Here is a 21,740-nt window from a genome sequence, read left to right as displayed (position 1 = left end):
GGACCTCAGCAGCGGGGCAGATGGCGGTTACAAAGCCAAGCTCCATTTCCACAGAGACCTGTCAACTGCGAAACAATCTGGTGTCCAGCAGTCTATAAGACTTTGTTTCCGGGATCCATTAATCACTCCAGAAGAATACTAGGATTATTTTCCATAACTTCGAAATTTTACGTTTTAGTCATTTAAGCATCTATCCATTCACTTGCCATTATAAATGTGTCAGGTTGCTCAATACGGCCCACTGTTAGTCTCTTAGTGTGTCTGTGTTGACACCTAAGAACTTCAAACATCTTGGATCCAAGATCTGAGCTGAATAGGACAGCATGTTCTCATGCATGGAGGGTCTCATGTAGCCTCAATAATAGAGATTTATCTCTGGACCGCATTTCCAGAAAGCAGCAGCATCAAAACACTGATTCCACTCAGGTGTTTGCTTGTTTGAGGTGTTGGAATGCAAGTTTGAAAAGTTCTTGCTCGTTTTTTTGAAAATTATATTTTTTAAAATAATTTAATTAATTATATTATTTATTGTAAAAGAGCTTATTATTCATTTATTGAAAAAGAGCTGCTGAAAACAATTTTGTTGTGCGCTGCATACTGATAAGATTCTGAAAATAAAATGTCTGACTTGAAAGGTTTTACATGTATTTTTGTTTGAGATTATTTGTTTTTGAAGTTGACAAAGTAGAAAAATACACTCAACCTCTAGTAAGGGAAATACTCAGGAGCTTATCAGCTTCAGCTGGGTCTGTGCAAATTTACATAAATATCTGAAACAAAAACAATCTCATTATGTTTTTTAAAAAAAACATCTACATAGAAGTAATCCAGATATAGGAAAGAAACATTTTGCCATTAATCTTACCTATCTTGTTCTTTTCCAGGTTAGTTTTAACGTAAATATATCAAATTGTCAAAAAAAGTTTTGCTCCAAAAGCAGCATTGGAAGCAAAAAACTATTTTATCATTGACTGCAGTTAAACAAACCAATCTTCATTGGATTCATGTTTTAAAAAAGATGAAGTTTCTCCTTTAAATGAAACATGATTTTCACATTTTCTAAAGAGATTTTGTTTATAAAAGTATATAAAGGTATTCACTAAAGTTTAGGGTTAAACAGCAGCTGACTGAAATGAAACCCATAGAAAACAACAAATTCTTCCAAAAAGTCATGGGAAACATGAAAAATGAGAAAGCCCAAAGGAACATTTAGGCTATGATTTACTAGGATCAGAAAAATTGTCTAAATGTTCTTCAGTCTGATTTAAGAAATGTTGCATTTTTTGAAAGATTTCAATGAGATTGTATTGTCTTAAGAACAAGCCCATTTATTATATATATAATATATATCAAATGGAGTCTAACTCTGGATTTGTTGGTACCAAAGATCTAATAATTAATATTTGTACCATAATTAAATCTATAGAAGACAGATAATGATATAATTAAGACCTAGTGGTCCCACAGTCTGATCAGTAGCTGCTCCAGACTAAGCCATAACAGGATTTTGAAAAGAGCTATACATAGTAAAACATGAAGCATTAGATGTGCAAGGCTGAAGTCGTGTCCCCATGCTGACCTTTGATGAATTCAGATTTGTAGTGACTGTCAAAAGATGATCTTATGGCCATTTTACAAATGTATGTACCACATTAGAAATGGAACAGTGACTTTGCAGATGTAACTCATATGTTTATTGACAACTCTTCTATTGTTTGAATTTGCTAAAATTTACTTTTGCAACTAAGTACCCCAAACATATTATGTTTTATTTATTTTATGTAGTTTTTTGTTTTGTTTTTTTGTATTACCCTACTCTGTGTTCCAAAAGCAACAAAACTCGTTGGGACATCCTGTAACACTGATCCTCATTCTTCTGTGCTTTGATTTTTTTTTTTTAAACAGACCCCATCCAGAATAACTGGACTATGCAGAAGCAACTGGTTTTTCCCAACCCCCATACGACATGCAGCCCTTGTGTGCCTTAGGTATGGAGGTCTAGGGCTTCATTTCACAGTTAATTCTCAAATGTTGAGTCGATTGTCTATTTTGACAGCAAATCTCCACTTCAATGCATCCAAGTATGTTTGGGAAGCTTTAAAAAAATATACATGTATATATATATATATATATATATATATATATATATATATATATATATATATATATATATACATGTAGATCATAAAAAAAGGGTTGTAATTTGATGGAGCTACAAAGAAACACGATGGATGGATGGAACAAAAAACTTAAATAGCTGAAAGGAGGGTACACAGGCATGTGTAACATGATTCCTATAATTGGATTTATATCTCTGAACCTGATCCACAGAGCTTGCTCAGGAAGCAGTGAAGCAGTAATTTATGCTTTTTGCACAGGTGCCGAGAAATTGTTTTCCTAAAATTTTTGTGTTTTAAATAAAGCACACATTTTTTACGTCTAGTGATCTACATAGAAAAGTGAAAATGCGAATCGCCGGTGAGTGTGTGCGTCCAAATGTGTATTTGTGTGTGAGCCTGCTTGCATAAAGATAAGAGCTGAGTCAATGCCATCTGCCTATATAAGGCTGTTCTATTCCTACTGCATTTCCTCCGGGGATCAAATCAAGTTATTAACAATGCCTGCTATCAACAAGTAGAAGAATTTCATTTTTAATTTAACAACAGAAATGAACACAAAGTATACTATTAGTATGTTGTATATATATATGAATATATATGTATTACTTGAGGTATTTTTCTCTTCAATAACTGAAAAAGAATCTTTAACGTACCTAAACTATCAGGGTCAGGATCTTGATTGACAGGTAAGTGTTTGCAACATTTGTTTATAAGTTGAAAAGTTTCGCAGGAACAACTGAAGCCTGGAAAAACCGTTGAGCACTTTCTTATGCTAAGAAATACAATCCCCTAAAAGAAATTAGTGTAAAAATTCCAATTTTTTTTCAGAACATCTTTCTGTTTTAAGACTGTCAGACAAAACTAGTTTCAAAATATTAACAAAGCAGCTAAATTCAACTAAATTTATAACTTTTTACAACTTTTATAACTTTTTCTTTTTGGATTTTCTTCCATTTTTTTAAAAATGAAATACTCCAAAGGCAAGTTTTGGAAAGAGTGCTGTTCTTTGGAGCCTATTTGCAGGCCTACTATAAATAGTCCAGGATCCCACGCATGCTCATGTTTGATTGGAAATTGCAGCGCCTTAAGTCAGTCTGTGGGGTATTTGTCAAGGGAGGGAGTGAAACTGCTGAATGGTGAGTTCACTGCATGAAAATGACAGCTAAATATTGTCAGTGTAAACAAGAAAGCATGTGATATATACAGATAAATTTTAAATCTCATGAAGAAGTTTAGTGTTTTATGCCAAACTTTAAAGGGCAAAAAGTCAAAGTAAGATTTTTTTTAAAACTATATGAAGCTGTTTTTCCCCCCTGGGTTTTCAGTTTTTATGTGTTTACATCTTTTTATGTTTTAGCCTGGGTCAATGTCTGGGAAAACCTAACAGGAAAAATTAGAAGACACCAGAACTTCTTTCCTGGAGAAGTTTATTTTTCTCAACACCAACCATTGCATCTGCTGGGAAATGAGTTCACGGAGGACAACGACACGCTACAATTATGGGAATGGAAGGTCCAGCTTTGGAGATGATGCCAATGGAAGTATCCGGTCTGGCGGCCGAAGCTACCTTTCCAACGTGAGGCCAGAAAATAGGTACAGACTTTGGAGTCTTTGGTTTGTTGAACCTCTCCTGCTTGGTCTATGCCTAACAGAAACATAAGTATTTCATATACCAGAATAAAAGAGGTTCACAAGTTATTTGTTTGTTGCCATGGTCACCCAGGCCTTAAATAAGCCACAGATTAATATCAGAATTTCATTCATTCACCATGAGCCCTGTTTCATGCCACGCAGCACCTCCTACGTGGAAAGATTTGTTCACTGGACAGGAGGATTTGTCCTTCATGTTTGTCTTTTAAATTAAACTTTTTCTCATTTGTTTTGGAAATTACCAATAATAATGCATTCTATTCATTAAAACACATTTATTTTAAGTTCTACCTACAACGTTGTAGTCCTAGATGCTTATTTCTGATGCATTTTTTTTATTCCTTGACATTTATGGGCTTTGCTCTCAAAATACACATGTGCTGTGAAAATGCAATTCACAGGTTCCATTTGTGACACTCTGGATATCCTTTTTAGATCTGTTAAAATAATGTATACTAACAAGCACATTTAGACAAACAGCAAATTGTCATCTTCAGCTACTGAAAAAAGGAAGCATCCTTTGCATCATAGAAACTTTGGGGGAATCACATGATTAATTTTGGTTATATTTGGAAAATAATTTCAAACAGGGAAAAAAGACAGTTGAAGAGAAATAGAAGCATTCCTTGACATAATTTATTGTGTGGTTTTTGTTTGTCAGAATTTGAAGGTCAAAATATGTTTAAACCTTTGTTTTCCCCCTGAGTAACTGTTGTTAAGTGAACTGCTGAAGCCTCCAGAGTTCTTCATCCTCTAATGAGGCAAAGAAATGTCTCACCAAAATACTTGATTTGACTTTGTAATCTTAAAAACAGGTTTTCTGTTAAACCAGAAAAAATTAACGTGTTGGTTCACAACTTTTCTGTCCAGCTGGGCTGATGTTAAATCTGTGACATTTACAATTTGCTAAGGCAAAAGGTCAGATTAGTCTAAACACTGTACTTTTACTAATAGAATACTACTTCATTACATTGTTATAAACAGTGCTGTGCAAGTTACTTTCAAACTGTAATAGATTACAAATGAAAGATTATTACTATTTAGAGGTAATCTCTTACCCTATTGTTTTAGAACTATAACGCATTACAGGCCTCATTTTAACTGTAAATAAAACCTGCAGAACATTACAAAGGTGACCTTTTTTCACTTGTAGATATGGGGTTGTATGTCTTCAAAATGATACGTGGTAATAATATTGTAAATTTTGACGAAGACAAAGCAGCAAACAACTGGAAGACCAACCCTCCGTTGAATCAATTTAAACCATCTACACTGGAAAATAATACAAAGAGAACCTGATTACTGTGTGCCTCAGAAAAACCAAAAAAAAAGCCTGACATGAAATTTACTCACTATTTCAAGTTGGAAAGAATAAAAGTTACAAGTAACAAGCATATTTGATAGTATAAATATTTTGTGTGTGGTGTTTTTCATTTTTTTTTTGTCTTGTCATCTGTCAATTCGAATTTTGATGGCTACCTTGCTCTAAAACAGAAGTAAAGAAAATGTTATAAGTAAAAGAGTACTTAAGTACTTAATAATAATGTCTTCCACTATTTAGTTACAGGAAAAAATTAATGTGTTACTTTTGTAACATATTAAAGTTAACTGGACTTAAAACAGTAAATCTATTTAAATTGCAGCTTGGAGAAAAAAACACAGTTACTGTATTCCAAAAGCAGTTAAGCTGAGCAGCCTGTTGTTTTTGAACAGGAGCACCCTCTGTAGTGTGATGGCACAGTTGGCTGAGGAGACACAGCCCTCCTTCGTGACAACTCTAAAGTCAAAGGCCGTGTCAGAAAACTGCAATGTCAAGTTCTCTTGTGTGGTTACAGGTAAACATTTCTTTACATTTAAGACTTGTTTGGAAATAGTTTGCATGATGTTTTGCAATCATAGCAAAAAGTTTCAATGATAACTGTGGTGTCTGTTAAACATTTTGCAAGAGCCAGAATAAATGGCCACATTACCCGGTGCTACATGTCTTAAAAAATGTCCTTTTAATTTAGATATATATTTTTTTGTTTTTCCCAGGTTATCCTGTCCCTCAGGTGACGTGGTATAAGGATGACACACAGCTGGACAGGCTTTGTGGGCTCCCCAAATATGAAGTATTCCACAATGGACAAAATCATTCCCTGCAAATTTACAAGTATGCATGTTTGTAAAAACTGTTGAGAATATTAGAAAGTTGTGTAAATACCGAATTGAAATGGGTTAATTTTGCTATGCAAAAATGAATCTTGAAATATAATAGTGCATGTGACATTATGGCAAAAAGAAGTTTACCTCTAATGTCTTAATATACATCTTTGTGACATTGAGAGAAGATATCAGGGGGTGGCACAAGGCACAAAAAACTGTGTTTAAAAACACAATTTTTTATTGCTTAAAATGTAGATATTTGATTCCAGCATGTTGATTACAGGTCTTTTCTCCAGTTGGTCAAACCATTTGTCTGTTCTAATATTCTTTGAGATGTACAGAAAAATATATGAAGCAAATATGTAAATACCAGAAAGAGGAATTTTTAAAATGCTAAGTAATTGTTTTAAATTGCTCTAAATTTGTGTTTTAACCCCTCCATGCTTGTTTCAAATTGTCTAAAAAAATATATTTTTTCAATGTTTTTTACGTTCAAGATGATTAAGTGGAGTCCAGGATTTACTGGTATGTTGCGACTTAGCGACATGTGGTATGAAGGGGTTAAGATTCTGTAAAAAACATAGCTCATTACCATGGTTTTGAAATCATGAACTCCCTAATGACTTCAATTTACTTGTAGTTGCACTGTGGAGGATGCAGCTATATACCAAGCATCTGCTATCAACAGTAAAGGCATTGTCTCCTGCTCTGGAGTTCTGGAAGTGGGCGAGATGAACGAGTTCAAGATCCACCAGAAGTACTTTGCCAAATTGAAGCAGAAGTCGGCGAGCAGACAGACGGAGGGAAAAGAAAACCAGCAACCAATACGAACCATCAGTCCAGATCGCACACAGAGGAAACGCCGCTCAACTATGGAAGCCTTTCTCAACACACCAAGCTCCACAGAAGATGATATTAGTGAGGAGAACCATGAATCTGTGGATATTAAAGCTGAGGACAGGTTACAGGAGCCCACTGTACAAGAACCAGAAATGAAACCTGCAGCCAGTGCAAAGAGAGGAGGCCCTGCTGTGACAACCGGACAGTTTAACAGTGACACTGGCAGTAAGAGTGGAACATACATCTATGATCCTACCGATAAGGTTTTCACTGCACATCAATGTAAAACTCCATCCGTTAAAAAGAAAATCAAAATTTCTAGTATTGCAAAAGTTGGTGAAGAAGAAACAGGAGAAGATCTGTCCAGTGAGACATGGCCGAAAGATGGGAAGAATTCCTCTTCTGTGACTGTCTGCAAAGAGACGGCGCCAATAAATGGCAATTCAGAAGAGGTCATGGAAGTAGAAAAAGTCAGTTCCTCAGTTGTGGACTCAGCCGTGGAAAATAAAAATGAAGAGCAACGTAAAAAAGAGGAAGTACTTACAAAAAACTTCATAAAGGATGACAACCTATGCAATGAGTTATCTACAGAGAAAAAAGATCTTACTGCGGCAGCACACCAGTTGACCTTTACAGGTCACATTGGGCCAGGATCTGGGGGTGAAAAGCCAGTAAAAGAAAGCAGGTGCAAAGATAATGAAGAACATTCAAAAATGAAGAACCAGACTCTTTCAACAAAGAAAAGGTCTTCTGTCAAATCAACTCTCCTTAGTATGGCTCCATTGAAGGAGAATAGAACAGAACAAAGCCAAATTAAAGAAACGGATTTAAAGACAGAAGCCTCTTCTGGTCAATTTTTTAAACACATTTCCAGTGAGTCTAAGAACACATCGTGTAACAATGAGAATCTGCCAAAGCGCCCATGTGAACCGACAAGAACTCATCTGTCTGAGAAAGAAACAAGCTTCAGCCGAGAGATGGAGTCTGTCTCTTTACCAGCTCTGCCAAGTGAGGTGAGTGAACCCTTTTTCATGAGCTCATGACTGCTTTGTGCCGCCAACACAGACTCCATCAGCATGTGAACATCCCAGAGCTATATATAATTTTTACAAGCATGCCATGCTGGGTGACGAGCATTAAATGACGCACGTATTGACAGTTGTAACAGGTAGTGGGGGCAGAGCTTTTGGAAGAGGGCTTTGATACATTTGCTCAGATCAAAATATGTAAACCTCCTAGAATGATATAGATTAATAAAACAATCTTTATTGTTTCTTTTTAACTTTGCAAAATACTGTTTGGTTCTTGCAAACAGTTGTTTGAGAAAATAAAAAAGGTAACTCTTATTGAGCAAGGTTAAGTTTGATTTGGTTATTTGCTGGATAAGGATAGCTGGATTGGACTGCATGGTGGTGTAGTGGTCAGTGCTCTTGCCTTATAGTGACAAGGCCCTGGCTTGAATACTAGCTGGGACTTTTTTTTGTTTCTAAAGAGTTCTCGCCGTGTTTGTGTGGGTTTTCTCCAGGCACTCTAGCTTCCTCCCAAAGTCCAAAACATGCTTCATAGGTTGATTGGTGTCTCTAAAATGGCCCTAGGGGTGGATATAAGTGAGCAAGTTTCTGAGAGGTTGTGTAGCTCTGCGACAGACTGGTGTCTTGTGTAAGGTGTACCCCACCTTCACCCAACTGTAGCTGGATTGGCTTTAGCAGCCTAGTGACCCCTAATGGGATACAGCAGGTTCTAAAGACGGACACCCAATTAAACCCAATTAGCCCCATTCAGGACCATGGAGTCACTGGAGCCAACCCAGCTCCTGTTGGATGAAAACCACAGTCGTTTCTAATATTGTTTTTTTTTTAATTAATGTCATTAAAACAGATGCGTGTTAATGTTCAAGTCTTGGTAGATGCAATTTATTTGTTAGAGACAAGTTAGCTGTTCTGTTTCAGCTCATGTTGGCTTGCTACCGGTTGGACGATAGCCTTAATAAAATTAAAAAAAAAAAAAAATCAAATACAGTTGTATGAAAGCCAACTATTTTTAACTCTTTTTCTTAACAAAGTTATTTTTTATTTAAGCAAATAACTATTGTTTAAAATTTGGAGGGAAAAGAGCTAACTAGGACAAAGAAGCTTTTGAAAACAGAATCCTCACTTGGCACAAATGTATTTTGCCACGGAAGGATTACCTGTTATTGAACATTGCTTATGCAATCGGCCTTACCTCACCAGCATGTTGAGTACTGACAGAACTGAGAGCTGAGACTAAACACTGCATGACTGGAGCAGTCCTTAAAATAACTGAAATTCCTTCCCTGCCACCCTTAAATGTAAAATAGCAACCTTCATGATGGGCTTTAGCATGTCAGTCCCACTTCCAAGAAGTGAGCAAGGAAATTTGATATGCCCTGGTGGCTACCATGTATTTGCCTAAAAATGTTACTAGTGAGCTGACATAAAGTGGTAGAGGTCCATACAGGGAGAAACTGGACAAAAAGGTTCAGCGCACATCAATAAACAGTGCAACTTTGCAAAGCAGAACCCTGAGGCATGCTTGTTATTAATCTCACTTGGGCGGAGTCTTTTGGGATATTTTTTCCTGGCTAATACTGCTTTTGCAATATACTTAATGTTCATAAATGTTTTTAGTCATGATTAAAAACTGTGATTTTGATGCATTTAAATTTTAACTGACTAAACCAAACATTAAAAAATTAGATTGTAAATGTGCTAAAAAAGTATCATAATTTTATAAAGGCATTCAAATATCCTTACATTTTGAAATAAACCAGATTAGAATGTAAATATGCTTTAAATCTTTTTAATTGAGCTTTTTTTCTACATCTAAAGCCTTCCCATTCCTTTCTCTATGTGTTCCTGGTTACTGTGTTGCTGTTTTTAAAATTGCTTGTGTTTATCCATGTCCATCATAGCCAGGGATAAGGGAACAAGTATTTACAGATGGTGTTATGTCCCAAGGTTATCCAGACCTATACAAAGAGGAACAGGAATGATGCGGCGCTGAAGCCTGAGCTACCACCTGACAAATATACAGTTGGATCACCGCTGCAACAAAGAACTGTTAAAATCCAGATCTCCACCTTGGGCAGGGATCCTCATGGAACGATGGACAAAACGGCCATAAACACATGTAGTACTTCCATCGAATCAAGTCAAAGGCTCTCAGCGGTTATGACACATAAGAAGAAGTTACCTCAACCTTCGGAGACTTGTGATTCACCTGCTAGCCATGTTGACAGGGCTGTAAAAACTGTTGAAGGGACAGAAATAAAAGATCACATGGAAGTAGAGGTTAATGAGGTAGGTACATTGTTAAGACGGACTAAAGATTTGGCCCCAGCTGAGAAAATGGAGACAGAAACTGCCGGTCCACATATGACTGAACAAACGAAAAAGGAAAAGGCTGGTAACCTGGAACATAAAGATTCCACAAAGACAGAAATGATGAAAGAAAAAAATTGCTTAAATGTACAAAATTCAAAGTCAAATGTGCATGAAAACATACAGGAGACTGCTCCACAAGACTTAGCAAGGACTTCTGGAAACACAGACTTGTTAAAGGAGATGGTGGACTTCAATAAAATACAAAAGCCTGCTACAAAAGTTATATCTATAGCTGAACTTTTAAGATCACAAATAAAGGCTCTTGATTTAACATCAACGGTTTCAGTCTCCAGCATCACAGTCCATTCTAACTTAGCCCCAGATCCTGCAACAACTGAAGTGTGTAAGAAATTAAAGGATGACAAAACAGTTAAGGATGGCATTGAAACCAAGTCAAGCCCTGATGTCCCAGCTACCAAAACCATAAAGGAAACCCTTCTCGAGATTTATCAGCAACTGATTGAAACTGACCAAAAACAAAATCTTACTCCAACAGCAGCTTCAACTAATCAGCCTTTGTATAAGTCTGACCACGCCCCTAACATCACTGGAGGTGATGCAAATGACGAACAAGTTAATAGAAACTCCAGAGAACACAATAAGGAAGCGATGGACATCAGCAAAGCAAGAGATGCATTAACTGTGGCTTCCCCTACCAAGAATATCAGCCCAGACAACTCTCCTCTTTTGGATTCAAACAAGGGATTTCTCCACATACTTCCAACGGTTTCAAATCTGCCAGAAACTGTCATTCCGGAGGCTGGATCTCCACTCATACAGACACACGTGGAGTCAAATATACCAGAGGCTACAATTTTGAAGCATCCTGAAGGTGAACCTGTTCAGGTTCAAAGCAAGGGATTAACATACAAATTGATTCCAGAAATAAGAGTAAATAGCAAAAAGGAGGGGGAAGTTGCCAAAAGTAGTATGATAAACCTTACAGGTAGATGCAAAATGGAAGACCATGAAACAAACACAGTTTCTATTCAGCCAGTACAAATGCCCCCCACTGATAGTGGCCTTGCCAATGTGACACAAGGGGATGATATTAATCTCATTCAACAGGAAGGCTCTGTAGTTAAGATAAGTTTTAGGTCTGAGTCCTGCGTTGAACCAACTCCAGAGCCAAGTCCACAGTTAAAAAGGAGTGACAACATTTGTGTCATCCCTTCTGCTACTCCACAAGAGCTTGCCTCTGGTGCACGCCGCAAAGTCCCAGCACCCAAACTTGAAGATACGACCGCACCCACTGATGGAGAACATCAGAAGAAGGAGGCAGTTCCCACAAATTCTGTGACCCAGTCTTTGTCTCCAAGTCTGTCTCGACACTCACCTCTGCTGCAGCCAACAGTTGAACCAACCTCCACATCAGAAAGGCGCTCTCCACTCCTCACCAGACGAAGGACAGCGTCTGAAAACCTGTCTCCCAGACAGCCAGTTATTGACGAGAGCAACACCAATGAGCAACGTGTGGACAAACACAGCCCCTTTAAAGGTAAATAATAATCATAAAAACGTTTTTTTTTAATAACTGCAAACACATTTAAAAAGTTAAATTATTCAAAGTGCGAAATATTGTTTTCCTTTCACTTATATTTAAGAGGCAACCAGACAATATCAAGTCATAATAAAATCATTGCGACCAGAACAATTCTAATCCCTTTTCAGTGTATTAAAGAAAAAGACAGCCAAAGTGAGCTGAATGAGCTCTTTTTTATTTTTGTCACATTTGTTTTGAGGTTTTTCACCTTCCATGGTAACAATAAACAGAGATTGTTCAATATTTGGTCATTTACATTCCAATAGGATTTTAATGAGTTCATCTTCCAACCAGTGAAAACTTTAGGTCCCTCATACTGTAAAGAATTCAACGATAACTTACATTTTTTACAAATGGAAATTTTCAATTAATTTCACATTTATAAGAATATTATTTCCATATTGTGAAAAAAAGACAAATGTAAGTGACCAATAAATTACAGAGGGTTTTTCCATGCACATTTTTCTACACATAGTTGGGAACTTATGTAATTTTTCAAAATGGACTTAGAGCATGTGGTCTGAGAGTGTTCTTTTTCTTTTTTTTAGCTCCTCAGGTTATCCGTAAAATCAGGAGTGAGATGTTTGCAGATGCCTCTGGACACTTGAAACTGTGGTGCCAATTCTTCAATATTCTTAGTGATTCTGCGATCAAGTGGTTTAAAAATGAAGAGGAAATCACTCAAGTTGCAAGAAAGTAAGCTTTTGCAAATCCAGCATTAATACTGGTCTGGTAGTCTTTCATAAACTGCCATAAATGTGGAAATGAATTAGTTTGAAGATGGTCTAAAGTGTTTTCTGTTTATTCCAGGGCTGGGGATGAATCTCAGGTGAATCTTGCCATTGTTCAGGCATCATGCCAAGATGCTGGTGTTTATGGATGCTCGATAACTAATGAATATGGGACAGCTTCTACAGACTTTCTTCTCAGTGCAGACAGTGTGTATTTTATTTTAACTTAGCCTTAAAACGATTAAATGTTGATACCTTTCCATATGCCCTAGAAAACAAATATGTTGTTTGTCATCTTCTTTACTGTTTTGCAGTTTTGGCGGGAATGTTTCTTCGGGAAGATCTTGGTGGTGAGATGAAGTTCCCATCATAATGTTAATATTTTTCCCCCCAATTTCTTTTTCTAAATTACTTTTATTTTTATCTGTTTAGTTGGGGAAGAAATTGAAATGACACCCCTGATCCTCAACAAGGGTTTGGCTGATTCTGGGATCTGGGGCAACAAATTCTTTGGGCGTATCATGATGACAGAATCTCACATCGGCGATGGCTGCTCCCATAAAGCCTGGCGAGCAAAAGTCATCTACGGTCTGGAGCCTGTGTTTGAATCTGGCAACACGTGCATCATTAAAATACGCAGTCCTATCACTTACGAGGGAAGACAGGAAAGCTGTCTCATAGACAGGAACCTGGATTTGATGAAGCAGGTACTAGTTTCATTTATTTAATTCATCTTTGACATAATGGCTTCAGGAATAACATTAAGCATAATTGCAAATCAGACATCAAAGCTTTTTTTTCACCCACACAGGATTATATTGACACTAATCAAATTAAAATAGGGGGTAGAAGTGATGCTTATATGAACATTGCACTGATCTTTTTAAAATATTCGTCATTGTTTTTGTGTGTGTGCAGGAATGTAAAATTCAGAATTTGGCTCGAGAATACTGCAAAATCTTCTCTGCAGAAGCCAGAACAATAGAAAGCTTTGGACCCTGTCTTGAGTGGGTACAGTTGTAACATCAAAGTTACAAAACTGTTGGAAGCTATGAGATGTATCAAAGTTATTTACAAGATGGTCTTTGTCACACAGGGTGATTCCAGTTTACTTAATATTCCGACCAGCAATTGTTGTCCCCTATGCCACAGTGGAGACAGACCTGACAGGAGCATATCAGAAATACTCTTCTCTGGATCATAAAGGGAGGTTAGATGTGAGGACTAGTTCTACGGTGGAGCAGAAGTGTTGTGCTTTTCAGCACTGGATTTTCCAATGGACTAATGGCAATCTTCTGCTGACTCGACTGGAAGGTAATTCCAGAAAACACCCAGGACATAACTAGTACAAGAAGCTTAAAGTGAAGTCAAGCATTGTTGTTTTTAATAAACATGAACAATAAAAGTATAACAAAAAAGTGGAAAAACATGAGTATTTTAGAACTATTGCACATAATCTGCTATGAACTGAGAAAAATATAATGTGTGGCGTTTTGAGAATGTTTTATTCCAAAATTTTCAATTGTATATTTCTGTTTTAACAAAATCTGTGCTGCATCTCAATATTATTCACAAATCAAAACTCAAAAAGTAATTAGGTGGTTTTGTTTTGCAGGTGTCGACACAAAGATCACCAATATTGGCTTTTCTGTCAAATCAACTGGGTTTGTTTTTTCAATCAAATTTCATGGTGGAAATCTCATTTTGTGGGTAATTTAGATTTCTAAAGATCGTGACCATCATTTAACTCTGATGGATGTTGTGCTTTATTTACAGGTATCAAGGTTTATCTGTTGCAGGAAATCCCCAAATTTTCGAGCAATTTGTCTCACAACACAAGTGCAACTATTTCTGTGGCCTGTTTGGTCTCAGATCTTTAAAGGTTCTGGAATCTTTAGCCACACCGACAAGGTCAAAGAGTTCCAGGAGCCCTTTGATTCAGCGCAAGACCACTGCCAGTCCTCAGAACAGCAGGAAAGCCGCTGGTAGCCCCAGTGTCTCCAGGAAAGTGGAGCAGGATGGCTGCAAGACCCCTGCTCGACAAAAAGCTGCAGACCCACCCAAAAGTAATTTGGCTGACATAAAATAAAGACTTATTAATAAGAAATTGGAGACGGGTACGCCACAAAGAAATGTTCTTGTGTATCAGAGGTTCTGTGCGGAGAGAAATAGAAAAACCCATTTATAGTACATGGTATTTTTTTATTTTTGCAGCCACCATTCCTTCTTTGATGCGACTTGCTGTGGCAAAAATGTGCCAACTTGTAAACTTTGAGGCTAACGATTCAGCGTCACCTCTGGATTTGCATTCTTTCATAATTAAAGTCCCACTGAACTCTATTTTTTAAAGCTTGTTCTGTAGTGTTTCTTTATTTTGTGACTTAAAGACTTTTTTAAACTAAAGTGTCATTATATTTTACAGTCTGTATGCAGAGCAAGCTTTAGGTTTACATACTGCATACTTTCTAATGCTGGGAGTAATGGAGCAGTTCTTGTCTTTCAGAAAAGAATCAAAGCAAATGTTGTCACATGACACTGTTGCACAGTGGCCATGCGTCTGTGATTTTGTAATGGAAGTAAAAGTGTTTTTATTTGCATATTTTTGTCTTTGCACCGTGTATTTCAGAAACAGCTCCACTCAAAGCAACAATAAATATGTTTTATGAATAGAGATGTTATCAAATAGTATTTTTGGCATCTGAGGGGTGCTCACAGAAAAAAATCTTTATGTACCCAACATTAATGCTTCCTGTTATATTAAGTTGCATTTGTAAAGATGAAAGTAATTTTTACACATTACAATTCAATCAATATGACATTTATGGCAATGCAACACATGGATTTGTTCTTTAGACAATTTAGTGCGGGATAAAAAATTGATGACAACTTCGAATAACAAGTTAGGTGTGTAAAAACTTAGATGCTGTTTGTGTTGTAATTGCACTATAAGTGTTTTTCATTGTAGCTAATGTTTGCAAAAAACAGACATCTCTGTGGATTGGTGTATAATGCTAATATTCAGAAACCAATATAGAAATGCAAAAGTGTTAAAGAGTTTGGTTTTGTACATGCACCATCTGTCAGTGTTTGCAGGAAGAAAGGGTAACTTCATCATGATAATCATAAGTGATTCCAGGTCATTAGTGACTCATCAGTTATGTAAGCAGTGGCCTCACACATTTGTGAACAGTGATGCTAAATAGAATGTTAAGTTGCTGTTAAGAAAGGTGTCTCTGTTGATGTCCAGTGGAATGAGAAGGTTACATGTTTTCTACAAAAGACAGGTGACACACTCGGGTGTGGAGTATTTTTTACTGCATATGTGTACATTCATCTCTTTCACATGTAATAAATTGGGAGTCTTGCCAAAAATGTCAGCACAAAAAAACTCCTGTTAATGTGTAAAATCACGAAAGTGAAAATAAGAACAAACTGACGCAGGTTGTAAAAAATGTCACAAGTTCCATTGTAGTGGTTTTCCTTTATTACATTTGTTTTCTACAAGCTTCTATAATCAAATCCATATTGACTTACTCGTTTATTACATTTATTGATGAATTGGCTTATTTCAAGCAATTCTCAGCAATAAACCTAAAGGAAGAGACAATAAAAAAATGTGTACATGAGTGCCATCGATATAGAAGAAGGATTAGCATCTATCATTTTCACAACTCTTTGTATTGCCAAAAAAACTATTTTAATAAATTGGAAAAACAAGAAAAATATAAACATAAGTCAACATAGAAATCTGCTGTTTGATCATATCAGCTTGGAAAAAATGTCAGCCCAAAGCTCAAGTAACTTTGAAAGAATTCGGTCTCTCTGGTCTCCTGTGGTTGACCCCATGACTTAAGGGGTGGGGGGCTTGGTCGTCGCTGCTCCTTGCCCTTCTGCCGTGGTTTGGGGTGGGGGCCGGGGCCTCCGGTGCCTGGCGGGGGCGGTGGGGGCTCCGTTGGTCGGGGGGTCGGGTCCGGTGCCTGGGTGGGGCGGGCTGGGGCGCTGCGTGGTCCTCTGGGCTTGGGTGTGGGGGTGCGTGGTGGGGGGGTGGGGTGGTGGTCTGGCTTGGCTTGGGGGGGTGGTCCCTTTGCCTGCGCTGGGGGGGGTTGGCGGGGGGCCCTGCTCGGGGGGGGGGGGCCCAGCGGCGCCGGATGGGCTGCCCATCTGCACCTGGGGCTGGGATCGGCCCTTCCCTGGCTCTGGGACGGGACGGGACAACCCTCTCGGGGCCCCCGGTCGCTCTGGGTGTCATCCGCTTCGGCTGCGGGGTCTGGGGTGGGGTAGGGTGGGGGGCTTGTCGGCCCTGTCCTGTGGGGGGGCGTTCTGGGGGGGAGGGGGGGGGCCCATTATTGGTACGGGTCGGGGGGGCTAACGGGTCGGGGTCTCCGCTGAGGCAATCAGTGGTTGCCTCGGCCGGTTGGCCTCCTCGGTCCCGTCAAGGCCTGACCAGAGCTCCTCTTGGGCCGGCGTCTGGGGGTGGGGGCCTGGGCTTGCTCCGGGGGGGGGCGGCGCTCTCTGGCTCCTCTCTCTCTGTGTGGGGTGGGTGGTGCCGGGCCTGGGGTGTCGGCGCCTCCGGGGGTGGGGCCCCTGGGCTGGGTGGCCCTGGCCTCTTTGCTGGGGGGGGGGGGGCTGGGGGACAGCTGTTTGACCACCGGGGGACAGTCTACCAGCTGTCCCCAACTTACCCCCTTCCTCATATAACCTCATATTAGGGTGAGGGGGTGGGGGGTCTAGCCTGCGATGCGCCTTGGGGGGGGGCTACTTGGCAGTGGCCCCCCTCCTATGGTTGCCGTATGGAGTGGGCCCCCCCCTCTTTCGGTTTTATTTGCACCTTAGACATGAAGGGTCCTTGGTAGGGGGGGTGCTTGGACATCACTGCAAGCAAGCAGCAGATGTCCTCCTGGCACCCTACCCGCCAATTTTAACCGCACCTTAGACATTTAGGGCCCCTTGGTGGGGAGGGTGAGGGGACATCACTGTGAGTAATCAGGAGATGTCCCCCTAGTGCCCTACTCGCCAATTTTAACTGCACCCTCCTTAGTACACACACCCCTCCCCCTTCAATATATACATTCCAACGTAAACACACACACATGCACACACACACCCTCTCATACACACATACACGCACACACATTTTGCAAGGAAGGTGGGACCTGGGTCCATCTGTCCCCTACCCCTTCCCTGGTGGGGGGTGCGGGCCCCTTGGCGATGGTGGCCGTGTCCCTTGGGTGCCAGCTCCCTGGGCCCGGCGGTGCTCTCTCCGCACGGTGGGGGGGTTCATATTACACCTGAGCCGGGGGTGTTCGTGTCCCTGGGGGGTGGGTCCTGGTCCTTGCCCCTGGGCGCTGGGCCCCGCCAAACTTCCAACATGGCCGAGCCTGGTCGGGCCATATTTATAACACCCCTTGTGGGCCACCCTTTTTTCCCCGGGGTTCCCCCCTCCTGGGCGGGGGCGGCGGGCCCCTGCCTTGCTCCTCCCTGGACCAACCGTGGGCCGTGTGGGTGGCTGCCTGGAGTGCGGAGCGGGTCTCCCTTGGGGGGTCCTGGCTCGTACCTGGGGTTGGAGCGGGGGGATGCCCGGAACTCCTGGGTGGTGGTGGGGTGCTCGTCTGGGGCTGTGGGCGTCCTTCTCCGGTGCGTTGGGCTCTTCCGGCGCGGCGGGGGGGCTGCTTTCCTGGCTGGGCTGGGGCGGCGCTCTCTTTCCCTCCGCGCCTCCCTGCTCTCTGGCTCTGGGGGCCTCGCGGCGGTCCTGCTGGCCCTGGCCTGGGTGGCGGTCTTGGTCGCCCGGGGGGCGGTCGTTCCCTGCCTGTTCCCGTGTGGCGTTGGGGGAATTCCGGCTGCCGCTGCTGCTGTGGCGGGGGTCTGGGTGTGGGGGTGGCTGGGCGCTCCTCCTCCTTCTTTTCACATTCCACCATCCATTTTAGAAGAACATAAACACTCACCTGAGCACAGGTGTTAGCTCACTTTGCACTTATAGTTTGCATGATTGAATGAATGAAAGATTTCACACTAGTTGGTTTAAAGGCATAGGTATGCGTTCGTGAACACTATCTGTTTTGTGTACATGTTGACATGTGAACATTTTTTGCAGCTAGCAGGTGTGTTGATAATATTTGAGTGTGTGTGAACAGGCCCCGCCCTTTTTGTACTACATTTGAACTGTACCGTAATGATAAACAACCAGTAAACCTGTCTGCTTTATGCTGCTTCATGGTCTTACCTCCCCCTCTCACTATCACCCCCCCCCCCCCCCTCTGACATCCCTCCCTCTTCATCCCTTCTTTCCTTTTTCGTCCGGTCCAACACCAAAGATTTTCAATCATGGTTGAAATGAATAAAAGTTTGGCCTCAATTACAAAAGGGGTTTGTTCAGTCATACCTTTGGTTTGTCTGAAGATTAATAACCCCTCTTGTTAAAGTAAAATATGTCCAACACAAGAGGCCCTCAGCTCTCATCTGCCTGCCTAGCTGTTGGACAGGACAAGTTAAAAAAAAATAAAAAAAATTGTGTACATCTATCACATCTATTTATGATATTAATTCATAAATTAATTTAGAATAAACAAAAGAAAACGATTTTATACACAATAATTAGTGGACCTCTATGAATAGCTATAATTACTCTTGTAACCCTTGTGCTATCCTAGGCACTTTAACGTTGGAAGTTGGGTCATCTAGACCCACTAAACAGTGCTCTGAACTGTTTTTCTTCAATGATTTGTGAACCTCACTGGTGTCCATGGATTATATGAAATCTTTCCACCTTTATCCACCTTTGTCATGGTAGGAATAACACGTCAATGTAAGGGTGGGGTCATCTAAGATAGCACAAGGGATACCAATCCACATACATGAGACAAAAATATGATTGTAAGATAGAGTTTGATTTGCTTGAAAGGGAGTGGGAAGAAGCACATTTATCCAACCCCTAATTACAGAATACCCCCCCCCCCTATATAACCCCACCCCTCAGAATTCAGGATTTGTAAAAAAATAGCAGTCCAGAAATCCTGTCCAATATTTATTAGACCCTTAGTGGTAGCAATAATAGCCTTATAAAACAATGAAAGCTATTTTGGCTGGACATGAAAAAAACCAAGTGAGTTAACTTACTTCATTCTGAATGATACTGTCGGTTACTTGAATGTAACCCTCCACTCATTACTTTCATTTGTTTGGTCAGTGACTTCAGCATGGCACCAATGTGGAAAAAAATTAGGGCAGTCATGGCACAGCACTTCTGCCACCTGCTGTTAGCTCAATCTCCATGCCACTCATGGAAAAATAAACGAGTAAAAAGCATGAGCAAGTGGAAAATTACGTAACAAGCAAATGAATCCATCCAAGGAGATTAGTGTCTTCTTACTGTGAGAAAGACGACTTTATTAAGTCTGCCGAAAAAGCGCAGAATCATGTTCAACACCAGCAAACAAAAGAAAATTTGGAACTGCTTAAAAAAAAAAAAAAATCTGAAACACTTAAGTGGTGCAGGGACAGAAATGAGAAAAACTTTGATTCAGAAATGTCCTGTAAGTTATTTAAAACTAAAGTTATGAAAGAAATGGAAAAATTACAGCAAAAAGATGTATTGGCACAGCTCCTCATTGTGAGTAACTCTGATAAAATGCCGTAAAGCATTAATACCCATGATAAGATCCAGAAAATGAAAGAATTGTCAGTCCTTAACTGTTGAAATTTTTCATGTACAGTCTGGGCAAAGTGATTCTCATTACCTTTAATAAGATTTAATGTTAAGTTAATATGAAAGTCTTCTACTCAGCATGCAAATTTTGAGCACTTTAAACACATTTATAGCATTCAAACTCACATTCGGCTCCATTAGATACCAACAAGTAAAAATAGGCTCAAGTCGATTCCTTTAGACAATTTTAACACTTATTATGGCTCTTGGACTATTGGCAAAAATAGAAAATGTAAACAAAATGCACATGGCTGTATTAGAATATACGCAGCGAGAACAGAAATGAGAAAATCAAGTAAAAAGCGAAGAGGGAAAAAAGACGTTCAAGCCGGGCAGTGTAGTGTGAACAAGCAGTAATTCTGACCTCACATTGTTGTATCTAACTCACCTCAATTAGCATCAGTAGGCCAATGTGGTTGTGACCATTTAGGCAGATTAAATGAAAAGGATCACACATTCTTAAATGCCACAGACTAGCTGACATTTGGAAATAAGTTTTATCTCCACTCTTCCAAAAGTCGCACATTGCCAGTGGTTGCTAAATTGACCGTTACTGCCGTGTTAATCTGTCGTGTCACAGGAAGGTTTTGCTGACTATGAAATAATGCCATTCTGATACATATCTTTTAGTATTTTCTCTCACAGGCCCTAAAGGCTAAATCAACATGCAATCAGTGTTGTCTTTGTATATATTTTGTTGCAGTGGAAAACATGAAATAATTTATAATTTAAACATATAAATCCTAACAACAAGACACACAATGCAAATGATTGTTAAAATAAAATAAAAGAATTAAAAACATCAGTTTAAGAAGAAAGGGTTGTTCATATCAACCTTGCAGTGTAGATGTTTTGGACATCTATTTTGGACATCTCCCTGTAATTTGAAATCAATCAAAGAGATATTATGCATTTTGTCTGTTTCCTGCACTTTAATCATCAAGTTCATCAAGGTTATGGTAAGCTGTTCTCAATTATTTCTGGTTAACATAGTGTTCACCTTTAACGAGTTGAAAGTGACATTTTGTATTTTTTTTCAGTTTTAACGCCAATTGAACAACATTAGTGGGACGACCCTCTTGTCCAGAAGAGTGCAAAGCATTTTACATTCATAGATCTCACATGACTTGTGTTGTGAATCGTGAATTTTGTATGCTAGATTAAAGTAAAATAAAATCAAGAATCACATGGTGATCTGTATGTTAACATTACCTGATAACAGCCTGCATAGACTTCAGGACAGGAGAAACAGATACTGTCAATAATTGAAAAACAACAAAATGGACATAATCTGTGCATGAACTCTGCATATGTAGTATTTGCCATTATTTGTAGAAATGTGTGGTTTCCAATATAGGTTTAACGACCTACTAGCACATAAGTAAGTCCTTGGTCATTACTTTTCACACTATACCATAGTGAACCGCTGTGTTTTCCTCTGTAGCCTTTGGTCAGTCAAGTGTGTTTGTGTATGCATCCTGCTCCTTTTTGCTATAGATTCTTTCACATTGCATAAATCTGCCTCTAAACACAGTTATACTGTGGATTCTGATTGTAGCCATTGGCTTAGAAAGAAAAAGAATAAAAGAAAAAGAGGTTAATGAG

The 21,740-nt window shown here is 39.6% G+C and overlaps 1 protein-coding gene across 1 annotated transcript; it reads left to right on the top strand.

Moving 5' to 3' along the window:
- Positions 1–3,193: 3,193 nt before the first annotated feature.
- Positions 3,194–15,104, top strand: alpk3 (alpha kinase 3). Its single transcript, XM_011493522.3, has 14 exons — positions 3,194–3,256; positions 3,478–3,713; positions 5,484–5,605; positions 5,805–5,922; positions 6,556–7,768; positions 9,734–11,657; positions 12,251–12,398; positions 12,513–12,640; positions 12,748–12,783; positions 12,866–13,140; positions 13,352–13,440; positions 13,530–13,747; positions 14,049–14,097; positions 14,210–15,104. The coding sequence occupies exons 2-14, from the start codon at positions 3,586–3,588 to the stop codon at positions 14,520–14,522; spliced, it is 4,761 nt and encodes a 1,586-aa protein (XP_011491824.1). The 5' UTR covers positions 3,194–3,256; positions 3,478–3,585; the 3' UTR covers positions 14,523–15,104.
- Positions 15,105–21,740: the final 6,636 nt, after the last annotated feature.

The sequence above is a fragment of the Oryzias latipes genome, chromosome 3 (assembly GCF_002234675.1).
Source record: "Oryzias latipes chromosome 3, ASM223467v1".
Classification (NCBI taxonomy): Eukaryota; Metazoa; Chordata; class Actinopteri; order Beloniformes; family Adrianichthyidae; genus Oryzias; species Oryzias latipes.
The sequence above is the reverse complement of the archived record's forward strand: the minus strand, read 5'-3'. Positions and strand labels throughout refer to the sequence as shown.

Coding starts and splice junctions, on each gene's coding strand:
- alpk3 (XM_011493522.3), top strand. CDS start 3,586: ATGAGTTCACGGAGGACAACGACACGCTACAATTATGGGAATGGAAGG. Junction 7,769..9,733: donor TACCAGCTCTGCCAAGTGAG/GTGAGTGAACCC, acceptor TTATGTCCCAAG/GTTATCCAGACCTATACAAA. Junction 12,641..12,747: donor CTTTCTTCTCAGTGCAGACA/GTGTGTATTTTA, acceptor ACTGTTTTGCAG/TTTTGGCGGGAATGTTTCTT.